The sequence below is a fragment of the Panthera onca genome, chromosome A1 (genome assembly GCF_046562875.1).
Source record: "Panthera onca isolate mPanOnc1 chromosome A1, mPanOnc1 haplotype 2, whole genome shotgun sequence".
NCBI classification, from domain to species: Eukaryota; Metazoa; Chordata; class Mammalia; order Carnivora; family Felidae; genus Panthera; species Panthera onca.
This window is the reverse complement of record NC_138339.1, coordinates 95140972-95158765: the sequence shown is the minus strand read 5'-3', so window position 1 is coordinate 95158765 and position 17794 is coordinate 95140972. Positions and strand designations below refer to the sequence as shown.

The window sequence follows — 17794 nt, the reverse complement described above, 5'->3', positions numbered from 1 at the left end:
AGTAGGTTTAATGGTAGGATAGAATACAGCCACTGGGGAAAATTTATAAATAAGGATATAAATCAGGAAAAATTCTCCAGAGGTGCAGCCTGGAAAGACAACAAGTTGGAAAGAAACATATACAGCAGGTATTGAGAAGTCATAATATATGCTTAACTAGCTTCAGGAGACAGCAGAATAGGACACAACAAATACTTAAAAACATTTTTTTTAGGGGCACCTGGGTGGCTAAGTGGGTTAAGTGGCTGACTTCGGCTCAGGTCGTGATCTCGTGGTCTGTGAGTTAGAGCCCTGCATCAGGCTCAGTGCTGACCGCTTGGAGCCTGGAGCCTGGAGCCTGCTTCAGATTCTGTGTCTCCCTCTCTCTCTAGCTCTCCCCCGTTTGTGCTCTGTCTCTCTCTGTCTTTCAAAAATGAATAAATATTAAAAAAAAATTGTAATGTTTAATTTTGAGAGAGAACACGAGCAGGGGAGGGGCAGAGAGATGGAGACACAGAATCTGAAGCTGTTAGCACAGAGCCCAATGGCTGAGCTCAAACCCATTAGCTGTAAGATCATGACTTGAGCCAAAGTTGGACGCTTAACTGATTGAGCCACCCAGGCACCCCTCAACAAATATTTTTAAATATAAACTTTTGAAAACTGATGAAAGACATTACTCCACAGATTTAGGAAGCTAGACAACTCCCAAACAAAAAGGAATCATTATAGACACATAGGAAAACAGGAACTGCCAGCTGGCACAGAGTCCAAGTAACAGTTTTGCTCTCTCTAGTCAAAAAAACAGGAAAAAAGGAGTTGGGGCCGTGAGACAGACCTTTTGAATTTACTTGCCTTATTCCCGGAGAGCTGCAGAAAAGCAGCATGCGCGCGCGCACACACACACACACACTCCTCACCATGTGTAAACCCTGTGAGGGAACCTTGCCCTACACCAAGCTAGAGACAGCAAAACAGCATCACCCCCCTCTACCCACTGGTGCAGTGGTGGCAGACAATCAGACTGCTGGGTGGAATACTGGGAATGGTTAAGGGAGGCCGAAAGCCCCGACCTTCTACCAGAAGACCAAGGAGGAGGATCTTGGAACCTGAGAATGTGGGTAAAGATCATAGGAAGTGAACCTCCAAATTTGTGTATAAAATCCTGGGACCAGTCCCAAGCTGTGCATGTGTGAAACTGACCAGAAGCAGCTGAGTAAGGGTTTTAAACACTGAACTACACTGCATATCACTATAGGCATTAACTCAGAGATAATGTGGCATAAAGCAAATATCACAATAAAGCAAGTCAAATTTGAATTTTTTGACTTCCCAGCGCACATAAAAGTTATGTTCATACTATACTGTTTTCTACTAAGCTGTGATAGCATTATGTCTAAAAAACAACTTACATGCCTTAATTTTAAAATTCTTTATTGCTAAAAAATGTTAACCATCATTTGAGCTTTCAGCACACCATAATCTTTTTGCTGGTAGAGGGTCTTTATCAACTAAGTTTATGTAATATTCTAAATCTTTGGTGTCATTTCAGTAATCTTCACAGCATCTTCAACGGGAGTAGATATCATCTCAAGGAACCACTTTCTTTGCTCATCAATAAGAAGCAAGTGCTCATCTGTTCAAGTTTTATCATGAGATGGTAGCAATTCAGTTACATCTCCAGCTCTACTTCTAATTCTAGTTATCTTGCTATCTGCATCACATCTGTAGTTATGTCCTGCACTGAAGCCCTGAACCCCTCAAAATCATCCATGAGGGCTGGAATTAACTTCTCCCAAACTGGGTAGTGTTGATACTTTGACCTCTTCCCATGAGTCACAAATGTTCATAACAGCATCTACACTGGTGAATCCTTTCGAGAAGGTTTTCAGATGACTGCCCAGATCCATCACAGGAATCAATACACAGCTCTAGCCTTACAAAATATTTTTTTCTTTTTCTTTTTCTTTGAGAAAGAGTGTGTGTGTGGGGGGGGGTGGGGAGCAGGGATGAGGGGCAGAGGGAGAGACAGAATCTTAAGCAGGCTCCACGTTCAGCACAGAGTCCAATGCAGGGGTCAATCCCACGACCTTGGGATCATGACCTGAGCCAAAATCAAGAGTCACATGCTCAACTGACTCAGCCACCCAGGTGCCCCACAAAATGTATTTCTTAAATAAGGCCTGAAAATAGAAATGACTCCTTAATCAATGGGCTGCAGAATGGATATAGTACTAGCAGGCATGAAAGTAACATTAATCTCATTGTACATCTCCATTAGAGCTCTTGGGTGGCCAGGGGAATTGTCAATGAGCTGTCATATCTTGAAAGAAATCTTTTTTTTGAGCAGTAGGTCTCAACAGTGGGCTTAAAATATTCAGTAAACCGGGGCGCCTAGGTGGCTTAGTCGGTTAAGCATCCGACTTCGGCTCAGGTCATGATCTCATGGTCCGTGAGTTCGAGCCCTGCATCGGGCTCTGTACTGACAGCTCAGAGCCTGGAGCCTGCTTCGGATTCTGTGTCTTCCTGTCTCTCTGACCCTCCCCCATTCACGCTCTGTCCTCTCTGTCTCAAAAATAAATAATAAAAAAATTTAAAAATTAAAAAAAAATATTCAGTAAACTATAGTGAGAAAATGCTGTTGGAAAAATGGCACTGATAGACTTGTTTGACACAGACATTATCTATGAAGTGCAATATAATGACAATATAATGAGGTATGCCTGGATGCAGGTTTCAGACTGGCCACTGGGTGGAGCACGATCAGGGCAGATTAGAACCGCACTATAATGGTATTGAAAACTAAATTATCATTGGAACCACAACCCACATACAGCTGTCCAGAATATGTGGCCTGAACTAACAGGATGGGCTACAAGCTAAAACAAACCAAACAAAAACAAAAACATTCTTCTGAAGACTTGAACAGGGCTGAGAGTTTCATAATATTCAATATATGTAGGAAATAATCCAAATAACATGTAAAACATTAGGGAGATCTAAACAACTCTAAAGGGAAAAGACAATGAACAATAGCCAATTCTGGGGTTAGTCAAATTTTGGAATTATCAGAAAAAGACAACATGTTATTTTAATCATGTTCCACAAAGCAAGGGCAAACACTATTGAAATGAATGGAAAGGTAGAAGTCTTCACCAAAGAAAGAGAAGCTATAAAAAGAACCAAATTGAAATTTTATAAGTGAAAAATACAAATAACAAAAAATTTACTAGAGGGTTTTAATAGAATAGAGACAACCAAGGGAAGCATCAGCAAATTTAAAGATACATCAGTAGAAATTATCCAGCCTAAATGACAAAGGGAAAAAAAGGCTTTGAGACTTATGAGAAAATATCAAAAGGCCTAATATTCATGTTATAGGAGTTGCAAAAGAAGAGGAGAAAAGACTGGAAGAAAAAAACATTTGAAGAAATAATGGCTGGGGTGCCTGGGTGGCTCAGTCAGTTAAGCGTCTGACTCTTGGTTTCAGCTCAGGTCATGATCTCATGGTTCATGAGTTTGAGTCCAGCATCAGGCTCTGTGCTGAAAGTGTGGAGCCTGCTTGGGATTCTCTCTCGCTCTCTCTCTCTGCCCCTCCCCACCTCTCAAAAATAAATAAACATTTAAAAAAAAAAAGGATGACTGAAAATTTCCAAAATGTGGTGAAAGACATAAATTTATATACGTTTACCTAAAATTATATTTACAGCAGTTCTACTGGCATAGAAAATGCTAAAAAGTTAAAAACCATACCCAGGCACATCATAACCAAACTGATGAAGTAAACATAAAGATCTTGGAAAGAGCCAGAGGAAAAGGACACTGCACATTTTTTGGAGAACAAAGATTTGAATTATGTTGTATTTCTTACCAGAAACCAGAGAAAGTGGAACATCACTTGTAGAGTGCTTTAAAAAAACAAAGCAAAAACAATTATGAACCCAGAATCCTTTAACTAGTAAATATATCCTTCAGGAATCAAAGTGAAATAAAGACATTTTCAGAAAAACAAAAATGTAAGATAATTCACTACCAGAACTTCTGTAAAAGAAATGGTAATGAAAATTTATAGGGAAGGGAAATGATAGAAAAGGGAACCTTGGAATGCCATGAAAGAAGGAAAAACAACAAAAATGGTAATATTTAATAAATAGAAAGGACTATTTCTTCACCTTTTAAGTTTGCTAAAATATGTATAACTGCTGAAATAAAAAATATATAACACTGACAGGATGTTCACCATATATAGATCTAATACATAAGAGAACTACATCCTAATGGGAGGATAGTAAAGGGACCTATATGGTTGTAAGGTTTCTATATTTTACTTGACGTGACAAAAATTCAAAGTAGATTGCAAAAAGTTTGGGATGCAATAATCTCTAGAGTAATCACTAAACAATATACGCATGGAGATTTACTTTTTAAAAGTCAATATATAAATTAAAATGAAATTGTGTAAAATAAAAAATTCAAAAGTGGGACACTTGGATGGCTCAGTCGGTTAAGCATCTGACTCTTGATTTCGACTCAGGTCATGATCTCATGGTTCGTGAGTAGAAGCCCCACACTAGGATCTGTGCTGACAATGTAGAGCCTGCTTGGGATCCTCTCTCTCTGAGCATCTCCCACTCATGCTTGCGTGAGCACTGTCTCTTTCTCAAAATATCAAAATATGGGGACAAAGAGAAACAACACATTCTGTCAAAATAAGTGTGGTTCCAGAAGCTCTCACTGGGGCTATAGCAGCGAGTCATAGAGAAAGAGAGACACCGAAGCTTTTGTATTCCCAAATCACTGGGAATAAAAGGTAAGGTTCTGAACTGTAAGTGGTTTTAAAAGCTTAGTTCCCATCCTTTGCAATTTAAGCTGAAAACAACCGTAACTATAAAGTAAAAGGAGGACTTTGTGGACAAGTCAAACTAAGAGCCTGATATTCAGGATAAATTCTAGAAACAAAGTAGAGTACTCAAAGTTTAGTCTCACAATAGTTGACTTAAAGACTAAGAGTCACAGTTAAAATAAATCTGGATATATCCTATCATTATGAATCCGCTTTTCTAAAAGTTTCAGTTTTATTATCCCCGATTAATATGCTCACTGTTTTTCTATTATTAAATGGTGGCAACTGTGTAAAAATTAAAACAGATTATTCTGTCTTGAAAGTTCTGTACCACATTGACCTTAACCTTCTCCATAATAGTAAAATTTGGTAGATTCTTATTCAGAATCTCTATACTGTAAGTATATAGTATTTTTCTAATTGTTTTAGGTCATGAAGAAACTAAACTCCCTCCCCAAGGGAAAAACACACATAAACATAAAATTCTGCATAGAATTTAAGGAGATACCATATTTATTAAACAACAACAACAACAACAACAACCCTGACTTCTAAGAGAAATTTGGAAAACAAACTAAAATTAAAGTCTTACCGAAAATAAGATACTACTCTAAGCCACAATTCCTGCCTCATCTCACACTTTAAAACAAATCTCCTCAGGATATTCATATACCCCATCAAAAGCTATTTTATTTATTTATTTATTTATTTATTTTTAAATGTTTATTTATTTTTGAGACAGAGAGACACAGCATGAGCAGGGAAGGGGCAGAGAGAGAGGGAAACACAGAATCCGAAGCAGGCTCCAGGCTCTGAGCTGTCAGCACAGAGCCCGACGCGGGGCCTGAACTCACGAACCGTGAGATCATGACCTGAGCTGAAGTCGGACACTTAACCGACGGAGCCACCCAGGCGCCCCAAAAGCTATTTTCTTTAAAAACAACAACACTTTGGCAGCCTTCAGACTCAAAATTATTAATGTTGCCAGGAGGATGAGCTTGGGTAAAAAAGTAAAAATTTGTAAGTTATTGAAGTATCTGTCTTATAAATTTTTTTTTAACATTTATTTATTTTTGAGACAGAGAGAGAGTATGAACGGAGGAGGGTCCGAGAGAGGGAGACACAGAATCCGAAACAGGCTCCAGGCTCTGAGCTGTCAGCACAGAGCCCGACGCGGGGCTCGAACCCACGGACAGCAAGATCATGACCTAAGCCAAAGTCGGATGCCCAACCGACTGAGCCACCCAGGCGCCCCGAAGTGTCTGTCTTATAAAAGAAGTCCTTCTCACAGGCAGAAGAGCTTTTGGAGACCACTGCCAGGGTGATCATGAGAATCTTTAACACTCCTCTGTGACAATCTGCAGTTGTCTGTGTCAATTTGACTTGCAAATTATGCCAATCATTTGTATATTTATGTATATATATGTATATTTATGTATATATATGTATATTTATGTGTATGTGTATATATATATACACATACACACACAAGTGCTGAGTGGGAAATAACCAAATTCTAAGGCCAGCTACACTCTTACCCAAGAGTGAGTTATGTATACTGAATCAAAGGTCATGCTCCCCTGATGGCCTCATCTTATTCCGCTCCTCTACTATGTACGTCACCACTTCTACCCAGACTGGGTTACTCAGAACTAACAATACACTATTTATTCCTATTTATTTATATCATCAAAACCATCTCTAAACTCTCAGATCAATGCCCATTTGTTACTTTCTAATCTCATAAGTTTCTATGTATCTGCTATCCTTTCCTCAATGTATCATATACCCTTAACTCGTGAAACCTTTCCTTTGTGCCAAAAAAAGCAATTAGATACATATTTGGTACGAAAATTCCCATTCAAAAGTAGAGAAAATAGTATGATGATGCTCCATGTACTGATCCTATAACTCAGATTCAACAATTTTCAAGATTTTCCACTTTTGCTTCATCTATCCCTTTATTTCTTTGTGGGAGTGTGTTCAACCAAATCTCAGACATCATCATTTCATGCTAAATACTTCAGTATGCAGCTCTAAAAAATGGACAGTGAACAGTAATTTTAATTGAGTCAGTAATTATAAAATATATGAAAATATTGACCTAATACCGTGACCAAGAGGTGATAAAAACTTTTGAACTGCAACTGATACCATCAAGAAAGTGAAAAAAGCACCTACAAAATGGGAGAAAATATTTGCAAATCATATATGTTAAGGGGCTTGTAGTCAGACTTTATAAGAAATTTTTATAATTCAACAAAAAACCCCACAAACAACCCTATTAAAAATGAGCAAATGATTTGAATAAAACTTTCTCCAAAAAAAATATATAGTCAATAAGCACTTGAAAATATGGTCAACATTATTAATCACTAGGGAAATGCAAGTCAAGACTAAAATGAGACAATACTTCATTTTCCACTTGGATGGCTGTCATTAAAAAAAAATCAACAGATAGCAACAGATAGCAACAGACAGCATTCTCTGTTGAGAATGTAGATAAATTGGAACCCTCATACATTGCTGGAGGGAATGAAAAATGGAGTAGCTGCTTTGAAAAACTGGCAGTTCCTCAAAAAGTTAAACATAGAGTTACCGTATAAACCAGTAATTCTACTCCAAGAGAAATACCTTCCACATACTTCCACACAGAATCTATACATGAATGCTTACAGCAGCTTAGTCATTAGTAGCCAAAAAGCAGAAACAACACAAATGTCCATTAACTGATGAATGGTCAAGTGTGAAATATAGAAACAGTGCAATTTTTCTAGGTCATGAAGAATAAAATACTGATGCGTGCTCCAATGTGGACGAAGCTTGCAAACATATGCTAAATGAAAGAAGCCAGTCACAAAGACCATTACCTTGTAGGATTCCATTTATATGAAGTGGCCAGCATAGGCAAATCCACAGAAACAAAAATAAGATTTATGGTTGCAAAGGGTTGGGGAGGAAATGGAAAGCAGCTGCTTTGGGGTGATCAAAATGTTGATTGTGGTGTAGTTGCAAAATTCTATGAATACGCTGACTTGAACACTTTAAATGTATAACTTTTTTTTATCATTAGGGAAATGCAAATCAAATACGAGTCAACCAATTATATTTCTCAAAGATCTTTTTTTTTTTAAAAGACTACTGAAATCATTGAAATTTACTGTTTTCTGAAACTCTCGAAATCTTTTTGATTCAGCTAGAGAACATCCAGAGAATACTGAAAGCCTGACTGAAGACAAATTGAAATAATTACAACCCAAGTGTGAAAAGACTAAAAAGATATAAAAATCTGCAGTGCTGCCATTCGTGTTATGCGTAGGTGATGTGTTGTTATCTTAATTTGACAACTGAGTTGTATTAGGGTCACAGGACCCGAAAATGGCAGTGCTATGCTGCTAACTCAGATCAGTCTGACTCTGCCTGAGGTCTTTTTCTAGCTTCAGCGTCGCTGGCGCAAAGTAGGGAGTTGAGGGCAAAGAAGGTAGTGGGTAAGAGAATACAGTTGTTAGTGTTTCCTGAGTGAACACTAGTACAGAAGAAGAGGGAGACAAAACTTGCAAGTTCTCACTTCTAAAATCCTTGTGAAGCAACGCTCATTTTTATGGAGAAATGATTCCATGTCATTTTAGGATGGCACTAAAATAAAAAATATATATATATCCAACTTTAAAAAATCGTACCCCATGCAAGTGACTTCTTTCAATCTCGGCGTTTCATCCTCTGCCTTCCTGACGTAAAGTTCTTCAGAAGAACAACCCGTTTTCCCACTACCTTTCAAAAGAGCAATTCGCGCGACACTTGGACCGCGGACACCAGAGCGGAGACTGCGCGCTCGCGCAACTAGAGCCTCAGTCTCTGCGCGTGCGCACCGCTTCCCGTTCTCCTTCCGCCTCCGACTGGGGAACCTCGGCTCCGGCGCTCTGTGGGCCGTAGGTGGCGACTCTTTTGTTTACAGTGTGTTGTTTGTTGAGTCGCGTTTCCACGCCACCTGTGACGGTCAGCGGCGGTTGCCCACGGCTCAGCGCCTCCGCGGACTGCGGCCGGTCGTTGCCATGACAGCGACCGCTGGGGGCCCTGGTAAGCGCGGATCCGGCCTTCGTGGGTCCCTGAAGGGCTTCCCTCGATTGGCTCGCAGTCCTGCACTTGGACGTGGCGCCTATGGTTGGAGCGTTTTGAGAGACTCCTCTGATAGCACCACTGTCTTTTCCTGATGGAGGTCCACTTCCTCAGTGCGCCCACAACGGAGTGGGCTAGAACTTTGGTTCCTCCTGTGGGCCTTGAAAGAAAAGCCGATGGGATGGCCAAGAGTAGCAAGAATATTGCACCCTTTCTAAAAAGGTTATTTTCTAAAAAGATTATTTTCACTTTTGCTATTACAAACAATGTTATATCAAATATCCTTGTACCAAATGTGTCACTTACCACATATAGGCATATTTATCTATGGCATAAGTTTATGAAAGTGGAATTTCTGGGTAAATGTATTTTTCTTTTTTTTTTAATTTTTCTTTTTTAAAAGTCTTTATTGAGATATAATTTACAAAAAATACAACTCATTTATTTAAAGCATACAATTCAGTGGTTTTTAATATATCAGAGTTGTGTAACCATCACCACAATCAATTTGTGGTGAGCTGAAATCAAGAGTCGGACGCTTAACGGAGCCACCCAGGCACCCCTAATTCAAATATTTTTAAAATTGCTGCATATTTTCTTCTGAGTCTAAAGAGTGTGTGACTGTTGCATATACTAAATAGAACCACATGTTTGGGGCCATAGTGGATGCCATAGCTAACTCTCACCTTTATTCTATAGCCCGATATACAGAGTGGTTGCTAAGTTCCATGCATGTTCGTTAGAACTTCTCTTTATATGTTCCTCCATTCTCTAATCAAAATTTACTTTTTCTCAATGTCTTATTGGAAGTTTCTGCTGGTTATTTTCAGGTTTTTAACTATTGTTAGGCAGAGTTAAGAAACAAATAATTAACAGAAGATATAAGCTCATGCAGAAGGAATTTGCAGGCAATTGATAGGCACTAAAATGTTTAAATTAATATATAAGAATTATGTGGGTAACTTTTTCTCACTGTTATATTGGGATATTACACAGTATGGAGTAGATTTGGATTCAAGTATTACAGTCTTGGTTAACTCACATATTTTAATGCTTAATAGAAAATCTGGATATCCAAAAAGTAGTTGATGGATATGGGAATTATGTATATTTGTACATGGTAAACAAATCTATAAATAATAGCTCAGGAATTTAGTCACTGATATAAATTTTGCCCACATTCATAATCCCAAGGTGCATATGCTTAAATGTATAGCTCAAGATTCTAAATTGTTAATATAAATATAGAATGGGGCCTCTGGTGGAGAAAACAATTAAGCTGTACACAGTTTAAAAGGTTTTAATACAGCTTTTTTTAAAGTTAATATAATTATTTTGAGAGAGAGAGAGAGAGAGACAGAACCCAAATGTCCATTGATGGATGAATGGATAAAGAAGATGTGGTATACACACACACACACACACACTGGAGTATTACTCAGCAAGCAAAAAGAATGAGATCTTGCCATTTGCAACTACATGGATGGAACTAAAGGGTATTATGCTAAGTGAAATTAGTCAGTTGGAGAAACACAAATATCATATGACTTCATTCATATGAGGACTTTAAGATACAGAACAGATGAACATAAGGGAAGGGAAGCAAAAATAATATAAAAACAGGGAGGTAGACAAAACGTAAAAGACTCTTAAATATAGAGAACAAACAGGTTTGCTGGAGGGTTTGTGAGAGGGGGAATGGGCTAAATGGGTAAGGGGCATTAAGGAATCTACTCCTGAAATCATTGTTGTGCCGTATGCTAACTTGGCTGTAAATTAAAAAAAATAATAAATTATTAATAAAAAAACCCAACACTCAAGATCCTAAAAGAAATGTTTAATTCATAAAAAACAATCCTTTTTTTTTTAATATAAATGTCATTTTAGGATCTTGGAGTGAAAATATACTAGAATATTTTCTGAGAAATAACCACATCACAACAGAAGATGGCGCTGAGATCATCTGGTATCATGCTGCTAACCACAAGGCACAGGTGAATGAGGCACTGAAAAGTAAGTCATTAGTTTCTTGTATTCACATTGCATAATAGATTAATTCCACTCTTTTTTTGGTATCTGGGCATATTTTCAGGTTTCAAAGACTTAGAAGATCAAAGTGTAAATTCTAGGCCGACATAAACATTTTTATAAGATATCTCATTTTGTTTACAAAATGAACAAATTTCCATAATGGAAGGATTTTCTTATTTTCCAGAAGTGGACTTGCCTTTTCTGTGTCTGTTTGAAACTTTCAATGTATTTACATTTCCCTATATACTGTAGTGATTGGAGTAAAATTTTTGAGGTCACTGTTGTATGTCTTACATATTTTTGTGTCTTTCATAGTGTATTAAGGAAAGGGTCAATAAATATTTGTTGAATGGATGGATGAAGCCTTTGTATACTAATTTATAATTAATTTCCTTGGTCAGTATTTATGCTTAGGCTAGAAACTAAGACTTTGGTTTACTAACTCAATCTATAATCATCTGTATCTATATATCTATATCTATACCTATAGATATCTGTATCTATCACTAGTCTATATCTATATATTGTCTATCTAGTCTATATCTAATACCTAGACCTAGACCTACACCTACACCTACATCTTCATATCCATCTATATCTATATCTTCCTTCTTTATAGATGAACATGATAGCAGTTTTTTCAGCCTTTTCCTAAGAAGTACTCCTCTTGGCTGCAGCAGCACAAGAGACTGAAAGCATATAACGAGAGAGGTCTGGGGCATAACTTGAAGTGACCCAGTACAACAAGGAAAATTCCTCAGTCCCAAGTTTTGCTATAAAAATCTATGCATCTTTTGCATCCTACTCAATTGTGTATCTGGATAATGTGTCTGAATATATATTTATTTTATTATAAAGATACTGTTTTAAATTGTTATTCTTTGCTCCTCAAAGGGAGGAGCTTTGGTTTAATATTGAATCCTTGATACCTAAAACAATACCTAACACATAATAACACACAGTGATTCTTTAATAAGTGAATTTTAGCAAAAGCAATGCTTCAGGAAAAAAGCTGATTAGTGGTTTCCAGGAACTGGCCAGAGCAGAAAATAGGGAGTGAATGCTAATGGATACAGGGTTTCTTTATGGGATAATGAAATTTTTCTGGAATTAGATAGTGGTAGTGGTTGTACACCATTCTGAATATTCTAAAAATCACTGAATGGTATGCTTTAAAGGGTGAATTTTATGGTATGTGAATTATATATCAATTTTTTTAAATGGAAAAAAAAGGTGAAACTTCTGTTTACAGACAATTGGTTGTATATGTAGAAAATCAAAGTTTCTTCAGATAAATGATTGTAAGTCATGAGTAAATTTAGAAAGTCTCAGGATACAAAGTCAAAACAAAATAAATTTTAATTCTATGTAATAACTAAAAATTTAGAAAAATCTTTAAAATTTTCAATTCATAATAGTCTGTGTGGAAATCTTTTACTAGAAATAATCTAATTAAATATGGATACTTTACTTTTAAGTGTGTTTTAAAAATGCTGATGGAAAGTCATTTCCAATTGCTGGCAGTCTGATGTTGACCTGGGAATTTTTCATAGGCTACTTAGTGTTCAGATAATGTCCTTTTTACATTCGGTTTGGTAAAACCAGAGAGCTAAGTTTTATAGTTTGGGAATGCTCTTCACAAATCCCTTTTTTAAGCCATGGCTAGTTTCGTAAATTCTTGTTAGTCCAAAGGAGAGGAGACAGACAGCCTCCTGCAGACATGCATGCTGTATTTAACTGGTTTTCTCATTTCTTCCAGAATATTTAAATGTAGTATAACTATTATTAATAGAGCTGTTTCAGTTTGATTAACTTGTAAAACTGGGTTTTTAACAATATCATGACTTAAAAAAAAAAAACAAAGTACAGGAGGAGAAATGTAAAAGTACCACCTGGTATTACACTGTCAAAACATCCAGATCACAGACTAATGATCACAGACTAATGATCACAGACTAATGTTGTAACATTTCAGCATGTATATTTTAAACACATTCATTTTAAAAGATACGTTGGAAAAAAATGGAAAACGATTTAAGTCTTTTTGAGAAAAAAAATGTGTTTTTTTTAAGCCTTGAAAAAAGCCTTTGTAACATCTTTAGGAAAAGTGTGACTATAATAAATATCTGTAGTTTCTAATTTGAGGAATGAGAAGATAAAAATATTATTTTTATTCTCAGAAACGTCAACAAACACTTATTAATCCTTGTTTTCTTTGCTCATTTTGCTATGTCCTGGGAAGAAATTAAATACTGTAACAACAGTGTAAGAGCTCTATGACATAGGGAAAGGCATTTAATTCTTTACCACCTGTTTGCTCATCTGTGAAACAAACATGTAAAGGCCTAGCACTTAGTACCTGGCACTTAGTAGTTACCCAGTAAATGTTAGTTTTTATTCTCCTCAACAGGCTCCTGAATATGACATCTTCTGCAGTCCTTATTTTATCAGCATTAACTTAAGTTCTTTTATTTGGACAGGTCCTGCTCACATGATAGAGGCTGATGTCCTTCTTCCAAGTGATGGATCAGAATATAGCCAACCAATCATGGCCCATCCTCCTGAAACAAATAGTGATAATACTTTACAGGAATGGCTGACTGAAGTTATAAAAAGCAATAAAGGCATCAAACTGGATTTTAAGAGGTATTTGTATAAACATTTTCAGTTTTTTAGTTGTTATAAAATAACAATGGAAAAAAAGGATTAATAGCATCACATATCTGTGCTTGACTAATTTTAAATTGAAAATAGAATTGTAAACTAATATGTTTCAAGAATGGACCTAAGACCCATTGAGTTGTTTAATAAGATTGTTTCTTGGAAACTCTTTGAAGATAAAATTAATTTTTACAAAGGGATTTATCATAAATTACCATTGTGATAATAGAATGGTAAATTTAAAATGCTACTTTCATTAAAAAGTGGTCTGAGACAGAGTTGGCAGTAGTTTGAGAAGTTAATGCATATCCTACTTGATTTATATTTGTATATGGGGAATTATCTAGAAGTCTTTAATAATCCAAGAGTTCTTTAAAAATAATATTTGAAAGTATTGATAATGAAGGGCAAGATTAAGTGTCATTTCCTTTCCGGTGGCTATCATGGGAAATTTTACTTTTGTGCCATTTTGGCTATATAAAAATTATAAGTAAAGCCAGGAATATATTGTGATACCACAAAAGCTCACCATAAGCCCCATGAAGGCGACTGCTAATGAAAATCTAGGGTTTGTGGTAAATATACCTTATCTCTGAACAATATTTTTAAATGGCATTTTCTTAGGAAATTAATAATGATTTGGAAATCTTACTAATAGAATTATCAATATGACTCTAATCATTTGTTGTAGGGCTAAATGTACCAGTAAACTTCATTATACTGTTGGTGAATGAAAGAGCTATGTTAAGATCTTAAAGTTTTTAGAGTGGTGAATGGCCCAAACTCTATTTTATTGACAAAGAAACTTAGTCCCAGAGAAGTTAAATGATTGACCCAGGGACAATAGCTAAACTTGACAGCTGAGCTAGGATGAGATCCAAGGTATAGTGTTCTCTGTACCATGAAATAAAGCGTTTGATCTTTAATGTTTGGTGATTCAGAGTTTTAGCACTCTTTGCCGTTTCATGTGTATGTTTACTATTGCCTACTGAATTGTTCTCTCTAATATATTCCTTGGCTCTTCACCAGTCAGATCAACCGATTCATTCCTAGCAGCTATCCAAAAGGGCTGAGGCACTAAAAAAAAGATTTTTCAAATTTTTTGGTCATAACATATTTGAAGGGGAATGAATTTATGGACATTTATAGTGTGTCAGACATTGTTCTAAGAGCACTAAATGTGTTCATTTATTTAGTCCTTATAACAATCCTAGGAGGTAGCTTATTGCTATCATCCTCATTTTCTTGATGAGGGAACAAAGGCAGAGAAGAGTAAGTAGCCTGCTTGTTGTCACATAGTAGGAAAGCTACCAGCCTGGCTGAAGAGTTCACACTGTGAACCCAAACTCTGTACTACCTCTGTAAAAGTAGCTGAATAACCTATTAGTTAAATTTTACTAGTTCTTATTATATGCTTTTAAGTTATTCTGTTTGGTATACAAATAATAATTAAATGTTAAAATTTTATGTGTAAGTTTCCTATAGAATGTAATTTTAAATGGTTTATTGTGTTTTTTGTGATTGATGATTTTTATTTTCTCATCCCCAATTTCTAAACAAAGTTAATAGGTAAATAGGTATGATACTCAGAAGTTTGACTTACAAATAACTTTTTAGGAAAAAAACCTATCCTATAAAAACAAAGTTCATATTCTTCCTAGGAATTTAAGTAAGTACCACAAAAGGGAAATTTTAGGTGGTATACTGATCAGAACTTCCCTCTTCAAGTGATCATCTTGGCCAGCCTTTGTCAGGTTTTGTTTTTTAAATATATGAAATTTATTGTCAAATTGGTTTCCATACAACACCCAGTGCTCATCCCAAAAGATGCCCTCTTCAATACCCATCACCCACCCTCCCCTCCCTCCCACCCCCCATCAGCCCTCATTTTGTTCTCAAGTAGCCTTTGTCAGTTTTTTATGAGACACTTAATACATGTTAGAATTGAGAATGTTAGCCACTGTTATTTCTAATTAGAATTACATGGTATTGCCAGCGTTACCTTGATTTCAAAAGCAAAGACCCCACTAAAAAGGAGAACTAAAGACCAATTTCCCTGATGAACATGGATGCAAAAATTCTCAACAGGATACTAGAAAACAGAATCCAACAATACATTGAAAGAATTATTCGCCATGATCAAGTGGGATTTATTCCTGGGCTGCAGGGCTGGTTCAATATCCGCAAATCTATCAATGTGATACATCAAATTAATAAAAGAAAAGATAAGAACCAGATGATCCTCTTAATAGATGCAGCAAAAGCATTTGCCAAAATACAGCATTTCTTGATAACCCTCAAGAAAGTAGGGATGAAGGAGCATACCTCAAGATCATAAAGTCTCTATATGAAAGACCCATAGCTAATATCATCCTCAATGGGGAAAAACTGAGAACTTTTCCCCTAACAGGAACACGACACTACTGTTATTCAACATAGTGTTGGAAGTCCTAGCCTCAGTAATCAGACAACAAAAAGAAATAAAAGGCATCTAAATTGGCAAGGAAGAAGTCAAACTTCCACTCTTTGCAGATGACAGGATACTCTTACATGATATTCTACTCTACTTTTGGGAAAACGCAAAAGACTCTACCAAAAAAACTTCTGGAACTGATACATGAATTCAGAAAAGTCACAGGATATAAAATCAGCATTCAGAAATCAGATGCATTTCTATACACCAATAATAAAGCAGCAGAAAGAGAAATCAAGGAATCTATCTCATTTACAATTGCATTGAAAACCATAAAATACCTAGGAATAAACTTAAACAAAGAGGTAAAAGATCTGTATGTTGAAAACTATAGGCAGCTTATGAAAGAAATTGAAGAAGACACAAAAAAAATGGAAAAATATTCCATGCTCATGGATTGGAAGAACAAATACTGTTAAAATGTTGATATTACCCAAAGCAATCTACGTATTTAATGCAATCTCTATCAAAATAACACCAGCATTCTTCACAGAGCTAGAACAAACAATTTTAAAATTTGTATGGAACCATAAAAGACCCCAAATAGGCAAAGTAAAGTTGAAATAAAAAACCAGGGGCTCCTGGGTGGCTCGGTTCATTACTCATCCAACTTCAGCTCAGGTCATGATCTTGTGGTTCATGGGTTCAAGCCCTGCATCGGGCTCTGTGCTGACAGCTCAGAACCTGGAACCTGCTTCAGATTCTGTGTCTCCCTCTTTTTTTGCCCCTCTCCTGCTTGTACTCTGTCTCTGTCTCTCAAAAATAAATAAATGTTTAAAAAAAAGAAAAAGAAAAAGAAAACCAAGCTAGGGGCATCACAATTTCAGACTTCAAGCCATATTACAAAGCTGTAATTATAAATACAGTATGGTACTGGCACAAAAACAGACACATAGATCAATGAAACAGAATAGAGAACCCAGGAATGGACCCACAAATGTATGGCCAGCTCATCTTTGACAAAGCAGGAAAGAATATCCAATGGAAAAAAGAGAGTCTTTTCAGCAAATGGTGTTGGGAAAACTGGACAGTGACATGCAGAAGAATGAACCTGGGCCACTTTCTTACACCATACACAAAAATAAACTCAAAATGGATGAAAGACCTAAGTGTAAAGACAGTAAACTATCAAAATCTTAGAGGAGAAAACAGTCAACACCTCTTTGACCTCAGCCACGGCAATTTCTTACTACACACGTCCCCTGAGGCAAAGGAAACAAAAGCAAAAATGAAGTATTGAGACCTCATCAAGATAAAAAGCTTCTGCACAGTGAAGCAAACAATCAAGAAAACAGTCATTGCAAATGACATACCAGATAAAGGGTTAGTATCTAAAACCTATAAAGAACTTACCAAATTCAACATCCAAAAAACAAAGAATTTGGTGAAGAAATAGGCAAAAGACATAAACAGACTATTTTCCAAAGAAGACATCCAGATGGCTAACAGACACATGAAAAGATGCTCAACATCATTCATCATCAGGGAAATACAAATCAAAACTACAATGAGATACCACCTCATACCTGTTAGAATGGCTAAAATTAACAACTCAGGAAGCAACAGATATTGCAAGAATGCAGAGAAAGGGGAACACTTTTGCACCGCTGGTGCAAATGCAAACTAGTGCAGCCATTCTGGAAAACAGTATGGAGTTTCCTCAAAAAATTGAAAACAGAGCTACCATATCA

General features: G+C 36.4%; 1 protein-coding gene and 1 long non-coding RNA gene across 6 annotated transcripts in view; one reads left to right on the top strand and one right to left on the bottom strand.

The window, feature by feature from the left end:
- LOC132681224 (uncharacterized) overlaps positions 1 to 8646 on the bottom strand; it is a 43130-nt gene extending 34484 nt beyond the window's left edge. Inside the window, exon 1 of the long non-coding RNA XR_009610951.3 lies at positions 8503 to 8646. This is a non-coding gene — a long non-coding RNA (uncharacterized LOC132681224). The remainder of the gene's footprint in view (positions 1 to 8502) is intronic.
- Positions 8647 to 8704: 58 nt separating this feature from the next.
- FAM151B (family with sequence similarity 151 member B) overlaps positions 8705 to 17794 on the top strand; it is a 49714-nt gene continuing 40624 nt past the window's right edge. For 3 of the 5 annotated variants that reach the window (XR_013556253.2, XM_060635458.2, XM_078448505.2), the window contains exons 1-3: positions 8705 to 8899; positions 10826 to 10951; positions 13450 to 13615. Coding sequence is in view for 3 of the 5 variants with exons in the window: in XM_060635458.2 (XP_060491441.2) it covers positions 8875 to 8899; positions 10826 to 10951; positions 13450 to 13615 (317 nt within the window). In the remaining 2 variants the exon portion in view is untranslated. The remainder of the gene's footprint in view (positions 8900 to 10825; positions 10952 to 13449; positions 13616 to 17794) is intronic. The other 2 variants (XR_013556257.1, XM_078448502.1) reach the window with 2 other exon arrangements.